Below are 10,194 nucleotides of genomic sequence, written 5' to 3' on the forward strand. Positions count from 1 at the left end.
ATGGGTCACAATGAATTCAACTCAGATTATAACTCAAGGTTTTTTAGGGGTTTATTTACACCATGGATATGTTGCATTTACTGGTACATATCAAACATGAAAACACAATCCATTGATGCTGCAGGGCAAACTGTCAAACAATCACATGCCTTGTTGATTTGGTAGGTTGCGTAGATTTACAAGCCATGAGATTTACCAGCGTCTCTTTACACTCTTAGCCAAACAATTATTTAAAAGTGTTCGGTAATTGTCAGACAATTAGAGGCATATAATGTGATGTGTTGTAATGTTGTGTATTATCTCCGTTGTTTACATTGATTAACATTTAGAGTTAACGTAAAGAAATCTGTTTTGTATTTTACAGATATTAGTTGCTCCAACATGAATCTTTGTGAAGCGTTAAGCAACACTTACTTAAATAGTCATTCTATTATATAAATCTGTTTTCTTTAATATGAGCTATATTAGATTTTACTTGTACATTTGTAAAAAGTCACTGGTATTCAAAGCATGAAACATACACAGCAAAATGACAAATCATGTTTGAATGAGATCATACACATCAAAGCCATTCCAGCTGTTCATCATCAAGAATAACTTTCATTCAGTGTGATGTTATTTGGTTTTTAGTAGCACTCAGGTATTTCGTGTTGTATTTTACTGTATGTAACTTATTTTTTAGCAATAATGAGATTGAGATATTTGTACACTATTTATATAAGGATTTTGAACTGATTCTGAATTCAGTAGTTATAATTATTTCAGATCCACGAGTCAGCATTGCGAGCAAAAACCAGACAGGAAGTGGAAAAAACAGATGAAGATGGAAGAATGCATGTGTTGTATGAACAAATGTACAGGTTTTTTTCCTCATCACATCTTTTTGGTCAATTCTGGCATGTATTATATGAATAGTGTTGGTTTTAGTGTAAAAGTATTGAAGCCATAATGTTTATTAAATGATGTTTATCATAAAGATGATGAATATGCACTCCACTGATTCAAAAACAAGTTTGAAGGGTATTAAAGTTTGTGTTTCTATTTCAGCTTGTGAAACTGAGATGTGTTTAAAAGTGTGTAACATTTACAGTGGTGTTTCACCACACTAATAGGTCATTAATAGTGAATTTTTAAACACTTTCCTTATGAGGATGCAGTCTGATAGTAAATGTTATTTTTCAGTCTTAACATTTTAACAGGTTGCTGTTTAGAGGGAGTTATTAACATGTTAATGTAAAAAAAATAAAAAAATAAAAACTTTTCACAAGCATAATATTGGATGTAAAAGTAGTTCTTATGTTTGTAGTTAAGGATACTTTGTACACAGGCCTGCCATTAATATATGAAACTCTATTCTCACTAATGCACAAGTCAAATGTATTATATCACCAACTCATTAGAGCATGCTGTTCCTGGACACTGGGATTCTGCAAGCCTGCCAAGATCTTATCCGTGTGTCAGACCCAAGGAGCAATTTAAAAGTCTGGCATTGTCTCTCTTATTCACTTTAAATTAATTCATTTAATGATTTTTTTTTTTTTTTTTAGAAAACTTGAGTGTCCAGCAAAATAGGATTGGAAGTTTTACACAAATTACATTGATTTTACAAACACTGATTTTACATTCAGCAGCTAAAAAGTACTTTTTTGAGGTTGATGTAAAGTGAAGCTATAGTATTGATGAAAAAACAAGGAACTACCATTCAGTGCATTGTTAAACATGACTATTGGCAATCGATCCCGTTTCAAATTTTTACAAACATAAAATAATTGATATAAAGACATAATGATAAGCATTGTGTAGTGGGATCCACAATGATTTATCAATCATTTTCGATACAAGCTTGTTTGAGATATGTCCATTTAAAATGTATAGGAGAAGAACAGGGCAAAAGTAGAAGATTAAAAAAAAAAAATTTTTTTTTTTTTTTTAAAATACTCCAAAAAAGAAAACAAGGAATCACTTTAAATACATCAGTACCATTCCAACAACTAAAAATGGGACTGCAGCACAGAAATGCTTTACAATAAATATAGATCATGTAACACTGATTTTGAAGCTGTTCATACAGACAGTGTATAACAGTGTTATATGAATGTAAGTGTGCACCGGCTGACATTTTTGAATGTAAATTATAATACAAGAACAAAGACTTCTTGACAAATGTCAAAAACCATTTTCTAATATACTTTCCTAAAACATACTAACAATAATGGAAAAAAATAAACCTAATTAAAGCGAGATAATGCACATCATTGATAAGAATTACAGGTGCTTGCCACAGAGCAGTGATGCAGCTATATATATATATATATGCTGTATATAGTCATTTATGAATATGTTATAGCACTGCAACCATGAAACATGCTCCACGGTGATAATATAAACTCTTCTCTACACAACAACTACATATGGAAAAGGGAAAGACGGGGCAGGGGCTCAGTGCAGTATTCTCAGGAGCAAGGGCCAGATCTTTTAACTACCCTCAGGGTTTTGGGTACCACAGATGTCTTTGCCTGGGCCCGAGGGGGACAGTAAACATTTTCCGGTTCCTTCTGGAGTTCAAGGAGGTCCCCGGCATGTCAGAACAGAAGTAAAAGTAAGGTGAGGGGAAACAGTCGCTCCAACTCGATGAGCCGTACGTCACACGCCCCACTAATGTCCTCCTCCTCGTGTTCACAAAACCTTGGCCAAAGGACACAGAAAAAGTGCAGGTAATCATATAGATGGTCTTTTCAGACCGCTTTCTTCATGTCTACAAACTGAAGGTGTAGCTTCCCAATCAGCCTTGATCTTCCTCAGACACCTTGAATCTCTATTCCTAGCTTGCATTCCAAATAAGGCACCTCAGAAACTTCGGAAAGTGCCTGGGAGGGCTGTGTATCTGGAGTTAAATATATCCATTCCCCTGACACTGTTTCTCGTGTGGCATTTGACTGATAAGAGGGAGAAGGGGTTTGGAGGACTTGTCTGTTCTCAAGAGGGGGTGGAAGAAGGTAAAACATTTGACCATTTGTGTGTGTGTGCTGGTGCTGTGTCATTACTTGTATGCAAGGCATGCAGAAGCAAACTTGAGTGGCATTTGGTTGGTGTCAGAGACAAAAATAGCACCTCTTCTTGAAGAGAGCTACTCCCGTTAGAGCATGCCAAATACAGTAGAGATGCTGAGGGGTGGCTATCAACATCCTTTTACAGACAACGGGTTTATGACAACACTTTGACTAAAGTTAAAATTGTGTGTTATGAAGTATGCTGGTAAAATACAGTTCAGTTCATTACTATTAGTTCATGCATTTAAAGCATTTATTAATTTAGGTTAATGTTAATTGTTAGTCATTGTTGGTTTATAATACATTATTGTTGCTTTAAACAATCTGAAATGTAACAACTAAATTAGTACTATGTTCAAATGTTTAGGTCTGGTAAGGTTTTTTTAATATTTTTGAAAGAATTATCATATGCTCAGCAAAACTGCATTTATTTGATCAAAAATACAGTAAAAACAGTAATATTCTGAAATATTATTTAAATTTCATTCTATTTGAATATATTTTAAAATGTAATGTATTCCTGTGATGGCAAAGCTGAATTTTCAGCATCATTACTCCGGTGTTCGGTGTCACATTTTAATATGCTAATTGGCTGCTCAAGAATTTTTTTTATTATTTTTGAATGGCGGTTCATATAGAATTTAACATTATTCTAGATTAATAAATGCTGTAAAAGTACTGGTCATTGTAAGTTCATGTTAGCATTTACATATAGAACCATACTGTAAAGTGTTACCAGGATTTTTATACCATAAAAAGGGAAATGAACAACATCTTTTCAGGCGGAAAGGGTAACGAGAAAATCTAAACACTAGTAGTGAACAAAAATGCATGCAAAATAATTATGTTATTGAAGATATTGGCACTCTTTCAAAAAACACAACTAGTAGATTTTATATGTGAATTAATTTGTGTAATGTCAGATTCGATTCAAAAATCTATACAATAATGGTTTTACAAACAATTCACACAGAAAAGTCCTAAGTTTGTATTTTCAGACTCAATGTTTTTTATTCTTTTTTAATCATAGTTTCTTACAAGGTTAACGTGTGTCTGATTTTTTGCCAAAACTAAATTCCAAACTAAAGACTAAAAGATTAAAATATGATTCAATTATTGAATAAAGGTCAAGGACAGAACAGAACTATTACCACATGGTAACAAGACACTTAAATCTAATATGCAGGGAATGATGTTCTGAGCACAGCGGACAACTGTATCTGATTAAATCTGAATGCAGCGCAGCTATTTTTAGTGGATGTTGGTACAGACAGCCAGTAGAGGAAGAACAGCGCCTTTTTCTTTTAGAGACCAAGGTTATGATATAGCAACATGAAGAAAATGATTAATAAGAAGTATTGCACATCACAATGTTAAGAAACTGCTGAACCCCCCCCAGGACAGAGCCTGGACAACCTTCTAATGTTAAAACCTCAGAACTGAAAAGCAAGCAGAGAGAAGTTAAGCCTCTGGACCTTCACCTGGTTGGTCAGTTGTCCGGGATCTGTGTTAACAGCCACACTCCTGCACGCTCTCTGCCTGAGCCCGTCTGGGAGAACGCAGCTGCCGCAATGCTGCATCCCCGTACTGGATTCCTGAACCCATCCGCTCCGGGTCCAGCTCTCCTACACAACCAAATGACAAGCACATCAGCTTGATTCAAGTGTCTTTATAAGTTTAAAAGTAAGAGCACAAGGCATTTTTGTACCTGACTCTATTTTGTTAAGGATTTTCCGAGCACACTGGACGAAAGCTTCCTCCACATTCTCCCCTGTTAGAGCACTGGTCTCCAAAAACATGAGCTCTGAAAGTAAAGATATAAACAATTACATCCGTTTTGTTAAATGAACGATATTCAGAAATGAATGCATTCACAAAAAGACTTAAAGATTGGGATTATTTTGCAAAATATTCCATAACTGTGTTTATTTTCTATTATTTATATACTGTTATAATATTTATTAATATTTTTAATTAGCTTTATTTTTAAGTTTTCACTGAGATTTAGTCATTTTGTTCTGTGCTTTTTTTGGCATTTTTATTAGTTTTGTTTTATTTAAATATCTCTATTTAGCTCTAATTTATATTTATTGCAGTTTTAGCTTCTAGTACACCTACTTAAACATTTTATTTCAGTTAGTTGTCAAAGCAACATTCCCAATTTTTTTTTTTTTTTTTTTTTTTTTTTTAAGATTTTAATCTAATATTGATAGCTTTATTTCAGTTAACACAAATCATTTTTAATGCTTTTAGTTAACAATAACAACACAGATTCTTAAACACTAGTATATACACAATAGCAATACACCAATCACTGTTTAGTCTCCGAGTACGCCCTTGTGATCTCAATGCAGCCAGTTGTGAGTATACACACATTCAATAGTGGGCTCATGTTTATGTTAGTAATTCTATCCTGTTTTGCCCTCTAGTGGTGCAGTCACAGTATGCAAGAAGATCAATGGTAATCAGCAGGTAACTGCAGGTCTGACATACACACCGTTCTCTTGAGCAAAGCGCGAGGCCTCCAGGAAGGTGACTTCACGGTCAGCATCCAGATCCTTCTTATTTCCACACAGTATGATCACTATGTTCTGGCTGGCCAACATCCTGGCATCTGTTAGCCAGTTAGTCAGAGCGTTGTATGTTTCTCGACTTACATCCAGAGACAGAAAGTGTGAGAAATCAATACACTTAAGGATCTATAAATACATATCATAGTCTAGCTCTAGGAAAACATCTGGAATTGTGATGAATTTCTGAGACAATAGAGCCACACACATAATATTATGCAGAGGCACTGGATATACAAGTGTGACTTTACCTGGTGATGTCATACACAAGAAGAGCCCCTGCTGCCCCTCTGTAGTAGCTGCGTGTTACAGACCTGAGGAGAACAAACATTTATACAATTAAATATCTGCAATTTCTGCAAGAGTTTGGCATAACAGCTGGTCAAACCTAGTGATAAACCAATATATCAACCAACCAATTTAATGGCTGATATTTGGACATTTTAGAGCTACCCAGCATTGGCAATTAGTTAATAGATAATGGACAAAAATAATAATAATACTATTATTCAGCAAGGATGCATTCAATAGTGACAGTTAAGACATTTAGATTGTTACAAAATATTTCTATTAAAAATGCTGTTCTTAGGAATTTTTCCACAAAAATTAAGCAGCACAACTGTTTTCAACATTTGATAATAATAAGAAATGTTTCTTAAATCAGCATATTAGAATGATTTCTGAAGGATCATGTGACACTGAAGAGTAATGATGCTGAAAATTCAGCTTTGCATCACAGGAATAAATAACATATTAAAATATATTAAGTCATTTTTAATTTGCAATAATATTACACAATATTACTGTATACTTTTGATCAAATAAACACAGCCTTGGTGAGCATAAGAAACTTTTTGAATAATTGTGTAATTTGAGTTCATTTTAAGTAAATACAATTATTATTGATATAAATATTGAAAAATCAATATTTACTGACCACTAGTCAAATCACACCTTCTCACAGTAGCAGGACTGTATAACTCAGGCCTCCTTCAACATCAGCGGCTGACACTTTTCGGTTTAATCTATAGCATTTGTTTCCTGATTGACTACAACATAACATCTTATGTAGGACATTAGGCCTTGTAATTCAGAAATGAATATCATGTAGGGCAATGTTTTACTGCACAAGATAGGCTACATCTAATTAATCTAACAAATCAAAGGGCTCTTTAATGTATTATAAAATGAGCTGCAGCTGCAAACAGAGCACAACAGTGCCAAAAGCTCAATGCTGTTTGAGGAAAAACAAATTCAAAAAAAAAAAAAAAAAAAACAAAAACAAAACAAATTACAGAATGTTTTGCTTCAGGTTATCTTGTGATTTTTTTAAATTTATTTATTTTGTAACTGTAATGAAAAACAAACTAGATCAAAATAGATTCTACTCAAAGGTGTTGTGCACAGTGTAGTACGGAAGAGGATTAGGGCCAAGCAATAATAAAAAAATAAAACCATCTTGAGATTAAAGTTGTTAAATTTCGAGAAAAAAGTCTAAATAAAATGTTGAGAATAAACTCATTAAAATTACGAGAAAAAGTCGTTAAATTTCGAGAAAAAAAGTTTAGATAAAAACGTTGAGAATAAACTCGTTAAATTACGAGAAGTCATTAAATTACGAGAACAAATTCGTTAAATTATGAGAAAAAAAGTCGTTAAATTTCGAGAAAAAAGTCGAGATAAAATGTTGAGAATAAACTCATTAAATTACGAGAAAAAAGTCGTTAAATTACAAGAACAAATTCGTTAAATTATGAGAAAAAAAGTTGTTAAATTTCGAGAAAAAAGTCTAAATAAAATGTTGAGAATAAACTTGTTAAATTACGAGAAAAAAACTCGTTAAATATTGAGAAAAAAGTCGAGATAAAATGTTGAGAATAAACTCATTAAATTACGAGAAAAAAGTTGTTAAAATACGAGAACAAATTCGTTAAATTATGAAAAAAATGTCATTAAATTTCAAGAAAAAAGTCGAGATAAAATGTTGAGAATTAACTCATTAAATTATGACTTTATTCTCAACATTTTATCTCGACATTTTTCTTGAAATTTAACGAATTTGTTTTCGTAATTTAACGACTTTTTTCTCGTAATTTAACGACTTTATTCTCGTAATTTAACGAAATTTTACTCATAATTTAACGAATTTGTTCTCGTAATTTAACAACTTCTTTTCTCGAGATGGTTTTAATTTTTTATTATTGCTTGGCCCTAATCCTCTTCCGTAGTGTAGCTATTGATAGCTAAAACTATTAAAAAATATTTTTCATTAAAAGAAATAAAGCTGAAATAAAATATAAATATTAGTTGAAAAACTAAAATTAGAAATGATGCGTTGGAAACTAAATGAAATGAAATAAGTTGAAGTACAAAAATGACAAACTGATATAAAAAGCTAAATAAAAAAATATATTTTACAAAACAAAAGCTAATGAAAAATACATTAACACTTGATGCCCTATGAAAGATAAGACATGATTAACGAAAAAATTTTTTTAAAATCTTTTAAAGAAGTCTTTTTAAAGAAGAAACTACAAAAACAAAAAGCGGTTTGTGTGACATAAATGTATTTTGGCTCCAAGAAGAAGCTGCTGGCAAATGTTCAGTGCGAATTAAGCGTTATGTTGACAGTGCAGACAAATTAATCTGTTTAAAGTACATGAAATCTGGAGTTGAAACACTCCCTCACCAAAATGTCCACCATCTGACTGCCTGAGAACAAATCTGGAAATTATCATAATAAGTCATATCTCACAGTGGTCATAACAAAGAGGGCCAATCTAAGAAGGAAACAGTTTTAGAAAAATAACACAGCCGTATAAACACACCTGAAACGTTCCTGTCCGGCTGTATCCCAGATCTGGAGCTTGACAAACTTATTGACCACACTGATTATCTTTGAGCCAAATTCAACCCCAATAGTGTGATTCGAGTCATCTTTGACTGGAGGAACAGGGAAAAGACATTAGCAACAGAATAATGCGTGTGTAACATTTCAAACTCGTTTCTTAATGTTTTTTTTTTTTGATAAGATAACATTGCATACATCTTTTTTCTATAAACTGATGGAGCAGACAAGATTTTCCAGTTCCTGCATTTCCAATCACAAGAAATTTAAACAGGAAATCTAGAGAGGAGGAAAACAAAAACAAAGATTTTTTTGTTAAAAAGTGCATAGAAATTGTACCTCATATAAATAGGATAGTATAGTAGTGCTATATCATAACATTAACCATACGCTATCAATACTGTCAATACTCACTAAATATATTTATCATAACAACCAGTATATCCAAACAAATAACGTTCTTTCTATAGTAATTAATGCTGTCAGTACCATTTTAATTGACTAACCAAAAACAAACACGTATAAGACTGGCGTCGAGAGATGAAACATATGGCAGACAGGCTGCCTAGCTGGCACTAAACACAGCTTGTAAGCAAATACTGTGATGAATGAGCTCGGGACACCTGCTAAAATCTTGCTATGCTGTCGATAAGAAGTATGGCAAGAGAAAAGGAAAATTAGTCACCCTACCGTATGTCTCTGACATGACTGGGGCTGTGTTTCTAGCCTTTCAATACTGCGTTTCTTCTCTTTCACGGCAATCAACAAGGATATCAAATAAAGGGAAATCCCTTACAGGGTTTCGCGCATCCTTGTCGGAAGTTTGTGCAACGACTACTTCCTGCTGAGATTTTCAAAATAAAAGTCAAGGATTTTTTTATTTATTTATTTATTTTATTTTATTTTTATTCCAGTGACACAAAATGTATTACAAGACTCAAGAATCAAGTATTTAACTGTATCGAATGATGAATCAATACTGAACTTAAAGGCAGTGTAGGTAAAAAAATTTTTAACAACTTTCTTCCAAATTTGTTTAAACTTTCTATATATTTCAATGCATAATTAAAATGTAAGTACTCTGATAAAAAGAGTATAAAAATCGATTGACTCTAGACCGTTTAATCTGTATTAAACACAGCTCATTATTTCCATTCGGGACGAAACATAGGATTGGCTTAGGCGGCTGTCACTCTCTCGCAACCATGGCAACCACCCTTTTGCCACACATGACCTGCCCACTTGCGCGCGCACGTTTGATTTGGGGAATTCAAGAGGAATAACGTACCAAACAATGGCAGAGAAACATCAAGCAGAATTCTCTGTACCGGCCTATGCAGTTACTGAAGGCAAACCGGGCAAAAAAAGGAAGACGGTAACAATACAAGAAAAGGCAAGGAACAAAAACATTTTGGATAAACAAAGAAATAAAACAAGAGTTAATATCGGCGTGGCTTTCCAGCGATGGCGAGAACTGAGGGAACTCAAGGGGCTGAAAAGTGACTCGTTGATGGCCTTATTTCTGCTGGACAGGTAAATCTTTCTTTTTGTATTTTAATCGTACATATTTTTTTGTTTATTTTTTCATGAAGCATGTGTCATTAGCACACGTAGCTGCGTAATATAGCTAACATAACATTACTTAGCGAGCCGTAGTAGAGACGATAAATAATCTATAGCCTAGCTCAAGATGATGGCTATAGTGTTGAATTGTGCATAATTTTGC

General features: G+C 33.3%; 1 protein-coding gene across 2 annotated transcripts; it reads right to left on the reverse strand.

Annotated features, from left to right (window-relative positions):
- rab4a (RAB4a, member RAS oncogene family) lies at positions 1-9,294 on the reverse strand. Of its 2 annotated transcripts, none has more exons than XM_067386220.1 (8): positions 9,159-9,294; positions 8,667-8,747; positions 8,449-8,563; positions 5,872-5,934; positions 5,548-5,702; positions 4,759-4,854; positions 4,531-4,675; positions 1-2,690 (listed from the first exon to the last, which is right to left on the reverse strand). In XM_067386220.1, exons 1-7 carry the CDS (start codon positions 9,172-9,174, stop codon positions 4,560-4,562), a joined length of 642 nt encoding a protein of 213 aa, XP_067242321.1. In that variant the 5' UTR covers positions 9,175-9,294; the 3' UTR covers positions 1-2,690; positions 4,531-4,559. The 2 variants fall into 2 exon arrangements, with proteins under 2 accessions (XP_067242321.1, XP_067242320.1); XM_067386219.1 differs by having other exon boundaries at positions 14-2,685; positions 4,532-4,675.
- Between the last annotated feature and the right edge of the window lie 900 nt (positions 9,295-10,194).

The sequence above is a fragment of the Chanodichthys erythropterus genome, chromosome 5 (assembly GCF_024489055.1).
Source record: "Chanodichthys erythropterus isolate Z2021 chromosome 5, ASM2448905v1, whole genome shotgun sequence".
NCBI classification, from domain to species: domain Eukaryota; kingdom Metazoa; phylum Chordata; class Actinopteri; order Cypriniformes; family Xenocyprididae; genus Chanodichthys; species Chanodichthys erythropterus.

Coding starts and splice junctions, on each gene's coding strand:
- rab4a (XM_067386220.1), bottom strand. Junction 5,703..5,871: donor CTTGTGTATGACATCACCAG/GTAAAGTCACAC, acceptor TCTGGATGTAAG/TCGAGAAACATACAACGCTC. Junction 4,855..5,547: donor GCGCTTTGCTCAAGAGAACG/GTGTGTATGTCA, acceptor CTTTACTTTCAG/AGCTCATGTTTTTGGAGACC.